The sequence below is a fragment of the Myotis brandtii genome, unplaced genomic scaffold (assembly GCF_000412655.1).
Source record: "Myotis brandtii unplaced genomic scaffold, ASM41265v1 scaffold447, whole genome shotgun sequence".
NCBI classification, from domain to species: Eukaryota; Metazoa; Chordata; class Mammalia; order Chiroptera; family Vespertilionidae; genus Myotis; species Myotis brandtii.
In genome coordinates, this window is record NW_005367108.1 from 465,240 (window position 1) to 484,952 (window position 19,713).

A 19,713-nucleotide genomic window follows, 5' to 3' on the forward strand; every position below is an offset into this window, starting at 1 on the left:
TACTTCATTGAGTATAAATAATGATAACTACTTTAACATCTTTGTCTACTATAACAAGTAATTCAAACATATGAGTTATTTGGGGATTTGTTTTAATTGATTTTTTTTCTTGAGGACTGGGTCATGTTTTTCTGTTTTTTTAAAAAAAAAAATATTTTATTGATTTTTTACAGAGAGGAAGGGAGAGAGATAGAGAGTTAGAAACATCGATGAGAGAGAAACATCGATCAGCTGCCTCCTGCACACCTCCCACTGGGGATGTGCCCACAACCAAGGTACATGCCCTTGACCGGAATCGAACCTGGGACCTTTCAGTTTGCAGGCTGATGCTCTATCCACTGAGCCAAACCGGTTACGGCTTTTCTGGTTCTTTATACTTCAAACAACTTTATATTGTGAATGTTATGTTGTGGAGACTTTGGATTTTGTTTTGTTTCTCTGAAAGTGTTGATATTTTAGTTTTAGTAGGCAATTAATTTAGACTTCAGCTGGTCTGCTCAAATAGTACCAAGCATGCATGGTTTTGGTGTGGGCCAGAGACTGGGTAATTTATATCCAGTTGGAGCTCCTCCTGTTTGGCTCACTCCTTTCTGGAACCTACTTTCTTCCCAGGGGCTGTGGTTGCCCCAAACTTTTCCCTCTTATTCTTCAGACTAGAAAGACTTCGGTATCATATGTGAGTTTAAGCTGCTCTGCATGGTGTCCACTCTGGCCTACTCTCAGGGTAAAAGCAATAATGTTATCCCCATGTTGGTAATTCCTTCCTAAATTTCAGCTCCCCTCTATAATTTGTCACTGCCATTCACTGTCTAGTACTTTCAGGTACTTGTTTTTTTGGTATTTTTCCCCAGAGTTTGTAGTTACCACCTGTAGGAGGATTGGGTCTGGCAGGAGCCTGTTCAGCATTCCTGGAAGCAGAAACCTCCAAGTGATCCCTTGTGGAGTCATAGTCTCACCCAAAATTTTGATTTGAGTTATTACTTTATTCTGACCAATTAACACAACTTCCACACTCTGCTGGATATTCTGGAAAATAGCAATAAATAGGGTTGCCTTGTTGGAGCATTTTATGGAAATGAAAACACCAGAATCTGTCCTCTTGGAGTTTTAAAACTCGGGCTGTTATGGAAGGGGACATCTTCCAGTTAGGAACGGTATTGTCTTGCTCACTCAAAACATTGCCCATCTTCACACTGTATACTCATTTCTCAGCTTTGTGACAGCCAGTGCCTTGATTTTTAATTTTTATTTCTTTTCTCCATAAAGGGTATAGCTGATTTACACAGGTGCCTGGGAAGGCCTCTTTGAAGAGGTGACATTTGAGCAGAAGCTTGAATGAAGTGAGAGAATGGGCCATGTAAATTCTAAAATCTGGAGGAACATACAGAGAATGGCAAGTGCAAGAAGCTTGTCATGTTCAAGACATGGCAAGAATACTCAGGGTGTCTAGGGTAGGGTGATTAAGGGGAGAGTTTGAAAGAAGTTTGGAGAAAGTAGAGAGCAGCACATGTAAGATGATATTGGCCATGGTAAGGAATCTAGATTTTATTTCATGTATGTGAGGGTGCCATTGGAGGGTTTTAGTAAATGATATGTGTGGGGCTAGGGGGAAAAGAGCAGGAACAATTCAAAGGCTATTATTGCAGTAGCCTAGGTGAGGGATGCTGGCAGCTGGGACCAGCGCAATAGTGGTAGAGGTGGTGACTTCAGCGATAAGCATATCGCACCTCCTAGTAGACTCTAAAGTCTCTGTGGAAGTGGTAAGGCCACAATGCACAATTTTTTCCCCAAATGAAAACTACAGAGATATGAAATTATTTTTCACTGCCCCTTTCCCTTTTTTCAGCCCTTAATATTAGAATTCAAAAAGGAGAGTTCCATTTGGGGAATTTGATGTCATGCCAGGGTAGTGATTTTAATACTATTTCCCTAATAGTCTACTTAGGGAAAAGGAGAAAGACTGGAAGAGAAACTGGCTATGTAGTAAACTTGTTGTCATTAATATTCAGTGTTGAGCCTCTGCCAATTAGGCTGTGAAAGATTTTACTTCTGACTAGACCTCAGGCAAGAGTAGAGAATTCAAAAGTCTCATTTCTTAGAAAGTTGATAGGCTTTATTTTATTTATTTATTTTTAAAATATATTTTATTGATTTCAGAGAGGAAAGAAGAGGGAGAGATAGAAACATCAATGATGAGAGAGAATCATTGATGGGCTGCCTCCTACATGCCCCCAACCCGGGACTGAGCCTGAAACCTGGGTATGTGCTCTTGACTGGAATCAAACCCAGGACCCTTCAGTCTGCAGGCCGACGCTCTATCCACTGAGCAAAACTGGCTAGGGCATATGCTTTATTTTTTCATCTGTGCCCATCCTACTTTAAAAACATTGCTTGAATACATCAGATGATAATTTTCTAAAATTATGATTTCTGAGCAAAGCTAAGACGAAAAGCCTTGTCCAATTTCTTAGGTCCAAGATTGTAAAAACTTCTTGGACTACCAGACTTCACTAAATATTGGTGTATCTGGGTGTGTGTAAGATAATATTTTATTTAATAGCTTGGTGGCTAATGCTATGGCTCTCTTTTTCTGTTTAAGCATATAAAAGAAAGCTACTAGAAATTAGAAATTAGTAGCAAAAATTCTAGATGTATAAAGGAATTGCTGAAGTCAAGTTGTGTAAATGATTTACTAATTGCAACAAATCAATCTTTAGGTAATGTCTCCCTCTCTTAGTTTATATATTCTCTTTACTAATTCAAAGTTAAGAGTAGGGAGACTGAGAATTGTATTGTTTTAGACCATTTGACTAATTAATACCTAAATTAGAACTTAGGTGTTAGGACTTCTGACCATAGTTCAGTGGATATTTTTCTGTTTTCAGCCAGATCAAATTTTCTTGGAAAGGCATGCGCGCGTGTGCTCTCTCTCTCTCTCCCTTTCTCTCTCTCTCCCCCTTCCCCCTCCACATATATACAACACATATGTATACTTAAATAAAGTGTTTACAAATTAGCAAGAGGTTATACTAATCTCATTTATAATAACTACAATTTTTGAGCATTTTGTATGTGCTGGGTAGGCACAGTGTCATGCTCTTTATATGCATTCTCTCATTTGATGGTGAACCTAACCTATCCTGTTTTACCATGGGGATCATTGCCAACTTTTTCTCATAAGTTCAGCAGACTTATCTCATAATCTAAAATGTACTTATAATCCAAATTTAAACTAAGTTATAAATGGAAAACCAATTCACAGTATTATCTTCTTATTCCTTTCCCATCTATCTTTGCATTTCCTAACTTTTTGCTCCCACAATTTCATTGAATGAATGAATCTCTTGAAAAATTGAGAAGTTTTAATGCTCCTTTTTCAGTTGTTTTCTCTCTGTGGATCGCCTGCCATCCAATCGCCTCAAACTCTATTTCACATACCTTACAAGTAAGCACATGTGATGATGTGCTTCTACCTAGAACTCATTTTCTTGATTATCAAGCTCTATGGTGGGTTACTTCTTTAAGTTAGAGGAAAGGATAGGATGGAAGACAAAATTAGTAGCTGTTTACCTTTATTGCCTGTAAGATAAGTTTCATTCTCAGCAGTGGATTCATTACCATTATGTGTGTGTATTGATTGCATGAATGAATCAAACCAAACTGGAGACTTGGTTTGGCTGGGCAAAATTTGACCTTAAAGAGAAAAAAGGACATTGTAAGTATATTTAAATTGCTGAATTTAGTAGGTGGCATTTGTGTTTGTATGGTTTTATATTTTTCACATACATTTTCTAATTTTATTGCTTCTCAGGTATATTCTACATTTTTGTGTTTTCTGTCTGTGGTCTACTTTATGACTAGGGTTAATTCACTTAATCTCTTCATGTTCTATTTTCCTTGCCTAACTAGACCTGCTTATGACTAATTATGAGCTGCTTTCATTTAGGTGGTTCCTCCATTTGAATCCAAATTCATTCTGCTTCACTTGAGCAACTATCTCTAAATTGTTGAAATGTTCATTTGTTCTTGATACATTTCCATTCCTTGCATATTAAGAGATCTTTGCTAATTGGGAATCAGATTTATCATGGTAGTTAATTTATGATGTGAATTGATACTTTGCTAATTAATGTAGATTGTTGATTCTGTTTGGATTTAGAACTTAAATGCCTTGTTAACATACTAGGAGAAAGGACCCTGTTAGAGTAGTAGTCATTTTATTATTCAGAAACTCCAGAATTCCTCAAGACCAAATTGAATGTTAACTAAAGTTACTAATTTCTTGATGTTGCATATACTTGTATACATTTGCGTATGGTAGGGTTCTTGGCCATGATTGCTGTACTGGTCCATTGTGATGAGAAGAAAGGTACAATGAGAAAATCAAGGCTTTTATGAATGATAGTTAAACAGAAGAACTAGTGAAGCATCATCAGGGAGCATTGCACATGAAACAAAAAAGTGAATGTTAGTGAGCATTGCTCCTGACTTGATTGTTTTAGGTTGATGGATTTTTTGCTGTAGAAAACTAGACTCAATTCTAAGAGGTGTCAGTATATTGAATGCATATGGTTTTTATATATAAACTTCTCAAGTCTTTATTTCACATTCTGAAAATAGAATGTGCAGGGTTAAATTAGGTATTGCTTCCTACTTATTCATTCATTCATCCATTCATTCATTCACTTATAGAACATTTGTTGAACATCTGTGTGCCAGGCACTGTGTTCTATACATTCTGGTCAGTGTTACACCAATAGTTATATTAGTAACTTGAAGATAAGTCTTCATGGTCACATTACTAAGGTATAATCATAGGCATTGTTAAGGAAGAGGAGCATTGTTTTAAGTAGAAATAAAACATTAACAAAAATGAGAATATTTCCTAAACATGATATACTACTTTGGCTTACCTTTCTGATTACTCATTTCTTTAACATTCTGATGGCTATTCTTAAACAGCCACCAATGCTGATTTGTATGTCTGCATTACAAATATTTGAGTCTTTTTGTCCCTCTGATTTTGGTGCCAGAATGGATAATGGTGGTTTGCTGATCTTTTCCTAGCCTTTAAGTACTATAGCTTTGAAGTAAAATTGTTAGAAGAAAGTCCCCCCCCCCCCCCCCCCCCCCCCCCCCCCGGCTTTAGTAATTTCAGTTTGTATTTGCAGAGTTTGTAAGGCTAGAAATCTCTTTTTTGTTATGGGGGGAAGGTGACTGTCCTTAAATAATGAGCTACATTTATTCTTGGAAGTTTGCTTTGCTGTCTCCTGGTGGCTGACTATAAATTAGGGTGTCTTAGCAGTGGCACCAGAGACTTTTGGGCTGTATAATTCTTTGTTGTGTGGGGCTGTCCTGTGCTTTGTAGGATTTAACAGCATTCCTGGCCTCTTCCCACTGAATGTAAATAGCTCACCTCCCTGCTGCCACAGTTGTGATAACCAAAAATGTCCACAGATCCTGTCACACGTCCAGTGTGAGGTAGAAATCACTTCTAGTCGAGAACCACTGCTCTGAATTCTTAAGGTAGACTTAGTGACCACAGTTGTTTGTGAGCTAACCACAAGTAAGCTGCTGCAGTACTTGATGTTGTGTTTCTGTGAATCCTTAAAGCTTTTTTGTTGTTGTTCTGATGGCTGTTGCTTCACTTCCCTAATCCTGAAAGTTGCTGTCATCCAGCCCAGAGAAGTTGTGCCAGGACAAGCACTGTATGTATTCCTGGAACCCATAGCAGTTGTTCCTAATGGAGTTTAATGAGCTTGCTCAATAAGCTGGATGTGAAATCTAGGACAAAACACTTTGGTATTAGACCTAAGTCTTCCAAAGGACAGACAGGTCCTCTTGATTTGATTTACCTTGTAAATTGGACAAAAAACTGGATACACTCTAGGTAGCACATCACGATCATTTTAGGTTTTTGTTGTTTCTTGCTTTTAGATTAAGAATTAGGTTGTTTGCCTTAGCCCAGTGGTCGGCAAACTCATTAGTCAACAGAGCCAAATATCAACAGTACAACGATTGAAATTTCTTTTGAGAGCCAAATTTTTTAAACTTAAACTATATAGGTAGGTACATTGTTATTAACGTAATTAGGGTACTCCTAAGGCTTAGGAAGAGCCACACTCAAGGGGCCAAAAAGCTGCAGGTGGCTCGTGAGCTGCAGTTTGCCGACCACAGCCTTAGCTGGTTTGGCTTAGTGGATAGAGCGTCGCCCTGTGGACTGAAGGGTCCCAGGTTCAATTCCGGTCGGGGCATGTACCTTGGTTGCAGGCACATCCCCAGTGGGGGGTATGCAGGAGGCAGCTGATCAATGTTTCTCTCTCATCGATGTTTCTGATTCTCTATCCCTCTCCCTTCCTCTCTGTAAAAAATCAATAAAATATATTTTTTAAAAAAGAATTAAGTTGTTTATAGGATTGCCAAGTTTGGCTGGTAAACAACTTCAGTTTTTGCATACAACATGGGGCTGTGTTGATTTAGCAAAAGGCTGCTTACTTAAATGTTTGCACAGCTAGTAAGCGGTGGAATTGGGATATGAACTCAAGCTTTTCTGATTAACTCCAAAGCCAGGCTTTTAAAATCCTCTGTACCAGCACCTTTCAAAACTTAATGTGCATAGGAGTTACCTGGGGATTTTGTTAAACTGTAGGTTCTGACTTGGTAGTTTTGGGGATAGGCCTGCAGTTCTGCATTTTAACAGAGTGCCAGGTGATGCTCGCCTTGTTGGTCTTTGAATCACACCTGAGTACTGAAGCTCTGTGCTATGTTCCTGGGTTACTAATTTTGCTGTAGCTAATCCTCCTGGTGATTAACCCACAAAATTGTTAATAGAAAGTGGCATAGAAAGAATTGGGTTTTTCAGTCATTTTTTCTTCATTTTAAGCTGTGTGTATTCTCTACTGGATTTTAAGCTGTGTTTATTCATTGCTAGAGTTGAGGGGAGCTTTGTTCATCTGAACCTGCAGAATTCCAGTTGTGTATTTAAGTGAATAGTAGGCATGTGAATAAAATGAATGATCTGAGGAAGGGTAGTTTGTTGGGGGCGTTTGTGTGAACAACTACTGTACATAGTCCATTGATTCTAAGGTAGATGTTATTTTACATTTTAACATTCTGAACTCAGGTGTGTCTTAAGATAGATGATGTTTCGCCATTGCCATGCTTGGTTTTTGGCTTCTGCTACTTCTGGCTACCTTCCCATTCCCCGCAGAATGGAGCCTGGCAGCTACTGCACTGTGTGCTTGGCTGTCTCCCCCTCCTCTTTCCCCTGATTCAGGCTTCAGTGCCTTTGTTCTGTCACTGCTGTATCTGAGCCTGGGATTCTGGGCTACAAGCTCAGGGATTTTTTATACTGGTCAAATGTGCTATAGGGCAAGATGGATTTCTGTGTCTGTTGCTTAGCTCTGACATCTGTTCTATGGAGTAGCAAATCTATTACAGGTCCTTCCTTGTCTTAACTTGAGAGAAACTCATCTGGGGCTGAGGCAGTCTTAAAAAGCTCTTTAATAAAGTAAACATATAAACTATTTCATGAGCTCTCTTATTTAGCAGCATTTTTCTTTCTTTATGCTACAGAAATTAATAATGCATTTGCCTTGGGGCTTTGGTTTAACGAGATTTATAAGTATATGATTAGCAGAAAAAGACTAATTTGGAGTTAGAAGGTAGGAGAGTCTCGCTCTGCCACTTGCTAATTGTCCATGTATAAAGTGAGAGGTGGACCGGATGATCTCTGAGGTCCTTCTCCCTCTCAACTAATTGGATTCTGAGTGTGCTAAAATGCATTAATTGAATTAATTGAAGTATGAGGACTTTGTTTTAAGAATATAGAAGTGATTAATTTTGACAAGGGGAGGATAGTGACAGGAACCCTCTGAGCTGGGTCTCCAGGGAGAGAATAATTTTGGTAGAAAAACAGGAGAAAGAATATTTTAAGCTGAAGAAACAATACTCGTGAGGTTATGGAAATACCTTTGAAATCATTTGTAAACCTTTAGACCCTGAATATAATTACATTCATCATGGTAGGTAGAAGTTATCCTCAGTACAGGTAAAACCTTCTGTTTAGAATAAGATGACCCATCCTGGCTTTCTAAAAAGATCACCTCCCAAGAAGCTCGCTTTGTTTCTGGTTTTTGAAAATAATACGATGGTTTTTCATTAGTTGGATTAATTAGAAATAGATACCATAAAAATAAGATGAGCTATCAAAGACTAAGAATGGTCATCCTTGTTTATTTGCATATTATGGGACAAGGTGAATAACAAAGCTACTACTTACATTGTGGTAAACTATGCTTATCTGACATAGGGCTTAAATATAATTTTTAAAAATTATAATGTAGTTCTGTTTGGGCACTAATCTTTGTTTTATGAAGAAAATACTGCTTTGCACATACGGGTCACTTTGGATAGAGATTGCTTGAATTGGGATTTGCTGTGTACACAGAAACGGTTAGTTTTACTGAATTTAGGTACACTTTGAAAGAAAAAGCTTTTGTATGTGTAGTCAGTGTTGCAGGTAGAAATTGCACAGGTGAAGTAATTCACCTCAGTAGGATAGGCAATCCTGTTTTTTTTAATACCAAAAAAGGCCTTAAAATTGGTCAGAAATGACATAGACTCAAGAGGTTTCTGAGTTTGGTTTTAAAGTTTAGGAGCAAAACGGGGTATTCCAGATCAGGGAATCAGATCTCAGTTAGGCTCTGCCACCTTGTGTTCTCTTGGGAAAGTTATTTTTTATTTCCTTAGAATGTGTTTAATCACATGTGTGAAATAATCCTCAGCTTTAGCTTGTTTCACCAGGAAATTAGTTAGCAAATAAATAAGGCTTAAAATGTGTACTCCTCATTATTATAAGGCAGTTTTTATCCCTGAAAGTCATATGCTAGATTATACAAGTGGTAGGTAACCAGACAAAATTACTCAATAAATTTAGCCAGTTTCCTTTGACCTAAGGGCAGTTTTGGTTTTGCATTCTATAATGTGGCATTGATCATTAGTGTTTTTCCTTCCTTTTTACAGGTGGTCCGTACTGAGAAGAACAGTTTGAATAATCGATTCTTGCCCTGGAATGAAATTGAGACAGAGGCCATCCTGTCTATTGATGATGATGCTCATCTCCGGCATGATGAAATCATGTTTGGGTTTCGGTGAGGAGCTGATTTTCAATCAAGAAACATTTTCATTTGCAAGTGAAAGATAACCAAGTCAGCCCTAGCTGGTTTGGCTCAGTGGATAGAGTGTCGGCTTGGGGACCGAAGGTTCCCAGGTTTGATTCCGGCCAAGGGCACATGCCTGGGTTACGGGCTTGATCCCCAGTAGGGGGCATGCAAGAGGCAGCCAATCAATGATTCTCTCACATCATTGATGTTTCTCTCTCTCTCTCCCTCTCCCTCTCTCCCTCTCCCTTCCTCTCTAAAATCAATAAAATATATTTTTTTAAAAAAGAAAGATAACCAAGTCAACCTGAATCAGCAGCCAAATGAATTTCTTGACTGATAGTAGCTGTCTGAGAAATCCTTAGAAGGTAGTAAGGGTCTTAAGACAAGCTGGATCCAGGGTCAGAGGTGAGATCAGAGAACTCCATTTCTCTTCATCTCTAGGTTCTGTTTTCCTCTGTGTTGCCTGTGCTCTCATATAGGCTCTTCGTCAGAAGCGAGGAAGTTGGAATTCTGTGATTGGCTGGACAGGGTTACCTGCCTATTCCTGGAGTAGATCATCCTCTAACTCAGTGGTTCTCAACCTGTGGGTCGCGACCCCTTTCGGGGTCGAACAACCCTTTCACAGGGGTTGCCTAAGACCATCGGAAAACACATATATAATTACATATTGTTTTTGTGATTAATCACTATGCTTTAATTATGTTCAATTTGTAACAATGAAAATACATCCTGCATATCAGATATTTACATTACCATTCATAACAGTAGCAAAATTACAGTTATGAAGTAGCAACAAAAATAATTTTATGGTTGGGGGTCACCACAACATGAGGAACTGTACTAAAGGGTCGCGGCATTAGGAAAGTTGAGAACCACTGCTCTAACTGAAAACTATATAGACTAAGAATGGAGGCAAAGGGTAGTTCCCTAAAGGAAATGTGAGGCAGGCAGAAACATGTTGCCATTTATTGGGGCAATGGAACAGTGCCAGAATCCTGGGGCCTGAAAGATTTGAGCAACGATGGGATCGGATGCAAAGATCCAGGAGGAAAAATTGGGGGAGGAAGAAGAGGTGGTTATGATGAATGACATTTGTTGAATCTGTACTGTGTGCCAGAGACTAGTTGAATGCGTTGGCATATCTCATTCATCCTCCTAAAACTTGGTGTAAGTTGTAGTCATCTCCATGTTACCCAGGAGTAAATTAGATCCAAGAGAACAAAACCGTGAAGCTAGAAAGTAAGTGGCAGAGCTGGAATTCTAACAGGCTTGTCTGATTCCAGAACTTCCACTCAAACACCTTTTAAAAAAATTTAGTAGTTCTTGTTTGGGCTTAAATATCCCAAACAAGATAATGTTCCCTCCACTTGAGGGAACATAGGAAAGAGAATGGAGTAGATCAGAGCTACTCAGAGTGTGTCATGGACTGGTGTATGGGCCCGTGGACAGTTTATTGCCTGTTCACAGAGAGTTAAGCTTAAAATTGAAGGTAAGCATTTAAAAACTTTTAAAGCAATTTGACAGTTACTGTGACATCCAGGTGTTTGATCGTTTATCTTGCAATTCACTTTTGGTAACATTCATTGAATATCATTCACTCATTTAAATATGCCATTCAGTGTTTTTTAGTACATTTACAAAGTTGTGCAACCATCACCACAGTATATTTTAGAAATTTTCATTACCACCAAAAGAAACGCTGTCCCCATTAACATTTCCTTCCAGCCCCTCTAAAGCCTAGGCAATCATTAATCTCTTGTGGACATTTCATATAAATGGTACTATAAAATATGTGCTCTTTTTAAAAAAATTGATTTTAGAGAGAGGAGGGAAGAGAGAGAGATAGAGGCAGAGATATGCACAGAAAGAAAAATATTGATGTGAGAGAGAAACATTGATCAGTTGCCTCCTGTACGCACCCTGACTGGGGGTCAGACCTGCAACCTAGGTATGTGCCCTGACCTGGAATTAAACCTGCCACTTTTTGGTGTATGAGATGATGCTCCAAATCTCAACTGAGCCCCACTGGCCAGGGCAAAATATATGCCCTTTTGTAACTGATTTTTTTCACTTAACATAGTGTTTTCAAGGTCCATTCGTCTTGTAGCATGTGTCAGTACTTCATTCATTTTGTATGGTAGTTGTTATCCTTTTAATACATTTAAAGAATAATTCATCAAAGGGGAGGTATGCCAAAGCATGATCTATGATATAGCATATAGATTAAAAATATTCAGTGCAGCATAAGTTTGAATATAATGTTAAGGAACTTATTATGTATAACACTTTCAAATGTAAATTGGTAGCATTATATATAATCAGTATTTTTGAATATCTGACTTTCAAATATGTATTGTGACCGTGTTATCTAAAACTCTTGATGCATCATCCCAGGAATTTATTTAAGTCTTTAAGTTTATCTTGTGTCAGTGCTTCCACGTTGATTTTTTTCTTTATTATTTAATAGAAAATTAACATTTGGTCAGCCATCTCATGGTTGACTGCCTTTAACTAATTAGGTATGTTACCTTTTAATATTGCATAGCAAGTGAGGTTTTGCTTTATTAAGAACTGTCTACATTATAGACTTAAATCAGCCACATCAGATAACTGAAATACTCAGTTTCCAATCCTTTCTTCTGATGATATTTCAGGGATAGTAAGAGAAATAGGCATTTGATGAGATTAGAATTTTAAAAAAATATATATTTTATTGATTTTTACAGAGAGGAAGAGAGAGGGATAGAGAGTTAGAAACATCCATGAGAGAGAAACATCCATCAGCTGCCTCCTGCACACCCCCTACTGGGGATCTGCCTGCAACCCAGGTACATGCCCTTGACCGGAATCGAACCTGGGACCCTTCAGTCCGCAGGCCGACGCTCTACCCACTGAGCCAAACCGGTTAGGGCGCCTCCTGCACACCCCCTACTGGGGATGTGCCTGCAACAAAGGTACATGCCCTTGACGGGAATCGAACCCGGGACCTTTCAGTCCTCAGGCTGATGCTCTCTATCCACTGAGCCAAACCAGTTAGGGCGAGATTAGAATTTTTAGGGGTATTGATATAATATTTGGTTATACCAGTGTACTTACTAGCCATCTTTAAATCCTGGATATGTCAAATTATATTACAGAAATTTCTTATAGCTTTTTAAATTAGTAATTTGGAGACAGTTTTAGGTTCTAAATTAGGATAGAGGTAGGGACTTGGGCAGGAGATGGCAGAAAGCCCAGGTAATACAAGTGTAGTTTCTTATCTGTTGGACCGGATTAGTTGCTTTTGAATTTAATAGGAGAGGAATTGTTTTGAAGTGAAATCGAATGTGTTTTAGGAATTGAATTTCCATGTAAGTGATGAGGGCTTTTCTCAAGCAGTTTATTTTATTTTTTCCCCTTTATTGAATAAGATATTACAAATGTGTCCTTATCCCCCCAATGTCCCCTCACCCCCCCAATCCTGCCCTCACCCTCATCTCAAGCAGTTTAAATCTCTCTTTGGGGCTGAGGTGAAGTAGGAAGTAGTGGTTCATTGTTTACAGGACCCCGAAGCAGGGCTGATGGGTTCTGTGGAGCAGAAGTGCTTTCAGCTCTAGGATTTTAGCCTGGAAAACTGGGGGACTGATTCTGTTTGTTGTCTTACCTGTAAATTTGGGGATGATGTAAAATTTTATCCTGGAAACATTGAATTTTCAATTTATTTATTGCATTTATGAAATCTTTTATTTACATGGTCCTGTAGACCACTTTTTATGGTGTAGGTCTCTCCCTCAGTTCTGCGTAAATCAGGAATTAAGACTGTTGGACCTTACAGAGACTTGACTTGGGGTGGTGAACACACAGTACAGTGTACAGATGATGTGTTGTAGAATTGTAGAAACCTGTAGAGTTATGTTTTTTTTAAATTCTCACCCGAGGATATTTTTCCATTGATTTTAGAGGGAGTAGAAAAGAGAAGGAAAGACAGAGAAACATTGATGTGAGAGAGACACATTGATTGGTTGCCTCCTGTACATGCCCTGACCAGTGCCCAAGCCTGCAACCGAGGTACATACCCTTGACCAGAATCGAACCCGGGACCCCTCAGTCCTCAGGCCAACGCTCTATCCACCGAGCCAAACTGGCTAGGGCTAACCTGTACAGTTTTATTAACCAGTGTCACCCCAATAAATTCAATAAAAAGGCAAAAAAGAAAGACTGTTGGACCTTACTCTAGGCAGCAGTCTCCTGTGTTTAGACCAGTGGTCTCTAAGCTTCTTTTATAGTATACTCACTCAGGAAAAGAAAAATTAAGTATGCAATATACATCAGTTATATACATACATGTCTAGTGTACTAATGTAGCATGCTCATTAAAAATAAAACTTTTTAGATAAAAAGTAAATAGGAGTAGACATTTATATCTTCTTTCTGCTTCTTAGCAGAATATTATGCATCCCATGTTATTCCAGCTTGTTCTTTCTGTAAGGGTGGGAGAGATGCTGGCTGCCAGGAATTAGAGAAGCAGTAATAATAAGCTGGTGCTTATGAAGGAAGCTACATGTGTCGCTCATTACTTGTTTTTATCCTGTTTGGCTTGCGATTTTGTTATTAAAAACAACAACAACAACAACAAAAAGAAGGAACAGCCTAAGAACCAGAACCTGCAAGATATAGGCAGTAATCTTAAATGTTTCTGATAATCTTAGAGCTTTGTACTTAGGTGTGTTCATATACTTGTGCTTTTCGAGGGTGTGGAGAGAAGCACGGGACCGCATTGTGGGTTTCCCTGGCCGTTACCATGCGTGGGACATCCCTCATCAGTCCTGGCTCTACAACTCCAACTACTCCTGTGAGCTGTCCATGGTGCTGACAGGTGCTGCCTTCTTTCACAAGGTAAGACAAGATTTGGTAAGAATGGCATGAACTTGGTAAGAATTCAGCCTTTATGTTGCAGTGTAATGCTGCCCTAAATTTATCTCTCCTAGTGCTTCTCATAGGTCCCTTCTTTGCTAGAAATAAGTTATTTCTGTTTTTAAAGACAGAGATCAAGATGCTTAGAGCAACTCTGGAATAAAAAGTCAGGGTGAGAAGACGGCTTATACAATTGTATGTAGGCCACTAGGTGAATTAAGTTCATCTTTCTGGGCCTTACCTCGTCATCTGTAAAATTGAGAGCATTGTGCTAAACTAACATCCAGTCTCAGAATTGCTATTCCAGATACGGCCTGGCACAGAGGGCTGAGCCTGGCACTCTTCCGACTCAGGCTCGCCACCACTCTCCCAAGCCCCACCACAGGCCTCTATCTGTTGTGGCTCTGTATTCTGTTTGATTCCTTAGAGCTTGTAACCTTCATGCCTCCACATCCCAATTTTCATTGATTATCCAACATGCAAACCCCTCCAGTTATTACTCCTCACCTGTACTGTTATTGCTAAACTGTTCTATTTTTTGTTTGTTTGTTTGTTTGCTCCTGACTCATCTTATCTCAGTTTCTCATCTGTTCTATAAAGTAGCCACTGGCCACTTGTGACTGTTGAGCACTTGAAATGTGGCTGGTGCTCAAACATTGAGATGTGCTGTAGTGTAAAGTACACACCAGACTTTGAAAACTTAGCATGAAAGAAGGCAAGCTATCTCAATAATTTTTTATATTGACTGAATGCTGAAATGCACTTATTTTGGATATATTGGCTTAAGTAAAATATATTACTAATTAATTTTACTGTTTCTTTTTGCTTTTAAAAATGTGGCTACTGGAAAATTTAAAATTACATGTGTGATTCATTATATTTCCATTGGATAGTGCTGCTCTGTACCTTCCCTCTCAGTTCCTTCCTCTGGACTCTGAAGAATCCCTGTTCTCAGATAACCAACTCACCTACAACCTCCTCTGTCTCCTTGACCTGATGGAAACCTGACTTTTCTCTAAGGAGAAAAGTATTTTTTCTGCAAACAGGATTGAGGCTACTCATCTCCCAGATCAGGAAAGGTGCAGAGAACTTTTCACTGCTTATCAATGACATATCTCGACAATTCTCAACTGACATATGAAATCTCATTGGAGGCTCATGGCATTTGTCTTGTTGCTGCTGTCCGCCAGCCTCATAATCATTCCCTCACAGTCATCAGGATGTTAGTACCTGGCCCGTCATCCTAATCTCCATTCTATGCTGTCGGTCATTCTGGGTGACTCATTCCCCTTATGAAGACCCACCCACACCGTACTGTCTTCCCCATAAATGTTGAAGTATCTCAGGATTCCCGCTTCATCTAGTGCTCTTCTTACTTTGTGTTTTCCTTAGACATTCTCTCATACTCACAAGGTCTTGTGGCTTTCCTTACACCTATAAGCTGATGATTTCTGTATCTATATTCCAGCCTTGGCCCTTCCTTGAGATCTGTACTTGTATATTTAATTGTTTCCAGGTCATCCCCTATATGTCCCTGTGGTCCTTCAAACGGAATTTTCCTCCAAGAAGCCCGTGATTTCCCACCCCCTTCAATTCCCTCAACTCTTTTGCTCCTTGTTTATTTCATATCTCAGATGGTGGCATCTTGCAAGTCATCTCAAATAGGACCTTGAAAGTTATCTCACTGGGGACATTTGAACCAGCCTAGGAAGTCATTAAACTTGCAGCTCATTTTTCTTTTTAAAGTATAACTGTTACGCTCATCCCATTCTTGAGTCTTGCCCTTGTGCTTATTTTCTAAACTTGGATGGGCTTTAGTTGGGCTGGGGATTGCAAGGAGGAGTAGAGAGCATGTGGCTGAAAAACTATGTAGGAGTCTTTTATTTTCACACTGGTCGTCTGAGAAAGAGCCACTGATTTTAGCAGTGTCTGCTCATAAATAACTTGAGAATTTGTCTTCTGAAAAGTCTGCCTTCTCAATTCTCTGATGGCTCTATAAAAGTTACAGTAGTCAGATCTCTTTACTTTCAAGTAATAAATAATTAATAAAACTTAGGGTTTTGGGGTTTTTTTTTTTCCTGTTTGAAAATCTAGAGCAGAGTTTACAAACTAGCAGCCCCCAAGCCTTCGGTGGCTTATAGAATGTTACTTTACAAAAAGATTGGGACCTTAATGAAAATGAAAGTCAGGTCACACAGGGCAGTGTTTTTGCCTGACACCAACTGGCTGGAGCTGCGTAGCCGCTGTTCCTGTACCTGGGCATGTATGTGCTTATTTTCTCCATGACTCTATTTTTCTTACACCCATTTCTTTAAAATGTTGTGTATTTGCCTTACTTGTTTGATCCTGGAAAGCAATTAAGTAGTCATTCCCTAATCTGGAACAGTCTTTTTTTCAGTTACAGTTGACATTCAATATTATATTAGTTTCTGGTGTACAACATAGTGGTTAGAGACTTACATAACGTATTAAGTGATCACCCCCATAAGTCTAGTACTCACCTGACACCATACATTGTTAGTATATTATTGATGATGTTCCCTATGCTGTACTTTATATCCCCAGGACTATTTGTAACTGCCAATTAGTACTTTTTAATCCCTTCACCTTTTTCACCCACCCCCCAGTACTCCTTCCATCTGACAGCCATCAGTTTGTTCTCTGTATCTATGAGTCAGTTTGTGTTCTGTTTGTTTGTTTATTTTGTTTTTTAGATTCCACTTATAAGTGAAATCCTATGGTGTTTGTCTTTCTTTGCCTGACTTATTTCACTTAGCATAATTCCCTCTATTGAAGCAATCAAGTTTTTTTTTTTAATAATATATTTTATTGATTTTTTTACAGAGAGGAAGGGAGAGGAATAGAGAGTTAGAAACATCGATGAGAGAGAAACATTGATCAGCTGCCTCCTGCACACCTCCCACTGGGGATGTGCCCGCAACCAAGGTACATGCCCTTGACTGGAATCGAACCTGGGACCTTTCAGTCCACAGGCCAATGCTCTATCCACTGAGCCAAACCAGTCACGGCGCAATTAAGTTTTTTTATTGTAAGTGCCTATCAATAGAAATTTTGAACCTGTACCTCACAAATATGTATATTTATTTATGAGTTGTATTTATAAATGTGTACTATCATACTTATAGAAATTTTTGTAAGGTTGAGATAAAGATGAAATAGTTTCAAAGTATTCTCACTTAATTCTTAAATTTTCATGAAAGCAATGTGATTGAATATGCCTTACTGTTTTTGAAAATCTTGATTTGACACTATGTTATGGCAAGTCAGAGATCTATTTCTAAATTAAGCATATTTTTGATAGTTGGTTTTAATCACTGTCCCTGGAAGAATACCTTATTGCTGGGCTTACTAAGTCATGATACTCATCAACCAATTTGGTGGCTTGTTGCTGAAATTGACTAGAATTTCCATCTTCCCTGTCGCCATTCAGTTTTTTTAGCAAACCAATGAGGTGTTACATTATTATATTTAAGAGTAGTTTCCAACTTCATTTCAACTTTTTGTTCAGGAGATTTTTAAACAAGTTACAGAAGTTTTTTGTGTGTGTTTTTAAAATGTATACATCTGAAAATTTTTGTAGATTTTCATAAGTTATTTTTGGCATTAAAATTAGATAATTGTGAAAATACTGCTAAGCAAGTGTTTTCATAATGGTTTCTCTGTTTTTTAAAGGCAGTTCTTGTTATAATTTCACCTTTCTCTTGATGATATGGGTTGAGGTTAATATACATTTTCTTATCAGCATATAATGGCAGCCACTGGCATTTAAAGGGTCAACATATCTTAATTACCTGCCTTTTTCTAAAAGAAAAATGTATAATTCATCTTTTTTTTTCAAAAATATATTTTTATTGATTTCGGAGGGAGAGGGAAAGATAGAAACATCAGTGAGAGAGAACCATTGATCGGCTGCCTCCTGCATGCCCCCTAGTGGGGCTCGAGCCCACAACCCGGCATGTGCCCTTGGTCAGAATCGAATCCGGTACCCTTCAGTCCTCAGGCCGATGCTCTATCCACCGAGCCAAACCAGCTAGGGCTCATCTTTTAAGTTCACCATCTCTTAAGTACTTTGCCACCAAGCCAGCAAACCACTGTATGCTATAAAAATTGTGTGATCAGTTTTTCATTACATAGATTCCATATTTAAGGTAATAAAATACATAAATCAGTTTTATTGAGCACCTTACCTCTTTATTCATTATCACCATATTGCAATACCTCACAGTTAACATGTACCCTGTTTTATAGCATTTGCCCATTTCTGTAGTGTAAATATTCTTACTATGGCTGATTTCAGGTTATCGACATAATCACTAAACATGGAGTTGGGAAGAAATGTGGATTTGCACATCATTGTATAGTATTTTCACCATATAAATATGATAGACATAGACAACCTCAAGATAACAGTGAAATTTAGTTAATGATAGTAAAATATAACAATTTTTTAATTAAGTGATGAGCTTTAGGTTTTTATTTTTTATTATAGTTGTTTAAGTTTATACAATTATATTTTTAATAATAGCTATTTTTTCATAACAAGTTCACAAAATTTCTAAATAGTCTCACAACATTTCTGAAAACTTAGCAGTCAGCATTCATGAGCAGGTGTGAGCCAGCTTCAGCACACCATTCTGTGGGCTTTGCAGGACATTTCAGAACTTAGGCTTTTGGTCTGAGTGAGATGGGAAGCCATTGAGGGGTTTAGAGCAGCGATTTTCAACCTTTTTGTTGATCTGTCAAAAAATAGGTATAATTTTGATTAATTTACACTGATGGCTATTGTTGTGTTGGTTGGTGTCAATTTTTTATTCGACAGTCTAAGGGAAAAGAGGTAAGTGTCCCTGACTAAATAGTCAGGTATTGCATGTTTTAAAATGCTTGTGGCACACCGGTTGAAAATCGCTGGTTTAGCGTGACATGTTAAGTTGGACTTTTAACATGATCACTCTGCTGTGCTGAGAATGGACTGTAGGGAAGAAAATATGGCATCAGAGAAACCATTTAGTTTTTATTATTTTAAAATATATTTTTATTGATTTCAGAAAGGAAGGGAGAGAGGGAGAGAGATAGAAACATCAATGATGAGAGAGAATCATTGATTGAGCCTGCAACCTGGGCATATGGCCTGACCAGGAATCGAACCATGACCTCCTGGTTCATAGGTCAAGGCCCAACCACTGAGCCATGCCAGGCAGGCCCAGCAGGGAGACCATTAAGACAATATGAGTAATCCAGCCAAGAAATGATGGTGGCTTGGAGCAGGGAGGCCAGTGGCAGTGGTGAGAAGTGATCAGATTCTAGACTTCGTATGTGAGGCACTGAGGGATTGGATATTTCATGGCTCAATGACTTACTGAGAAGTCTGAGAAGATAACCAGGCTTTTGTTGTCAGAGAGAATGTTGTTCAACTGAACCAGTGTCTGACCTGATTTGACAAATTTTTAGATTGTTGTAAAATCACTGAGGTACTAAGGAAATTAAATGAAATTGCGATTCTCTAAGGGGGTGATAATGGCAATTTGGAAGGGGCCGTTATTCATTGCAGAAGATCTGCCTTGCAGGATGCTAAGCCACCCTGGCCCCAACTCCTTAAATGCCAGTGATGGCTACCTCTTTTCTCCCACTTCCTAAC

General features: G+C 38.6%; 1 protein-coding gene across 1 annotated transcript in view; it reads left to right on the plus strand.

Annotated features, from left to right (window-relative positions):
- Window positions 1–19,713, plus strand: part of EXTL3 (exostosin-like glycosyltransferase 3) — a 111,390-nt gene that overhangs the window by 83,790 nt on the left and 7,887 nt on the right. Inside the window, exons 4-5 of the mRNA XM_005874611.2 lie at window positions 9,025–9,152; window positions 13,895–14,039. Of these exons, the coding sequence (XP_005874673.1) occupies window positions 9,025–9,152; window positions 13,895–14,039 (273 nt within the window). The remainder of the gene's footprint in view (window positions 1–9,024; window positions 9,153–13,894; window positions 14,040–19,713) is intronic.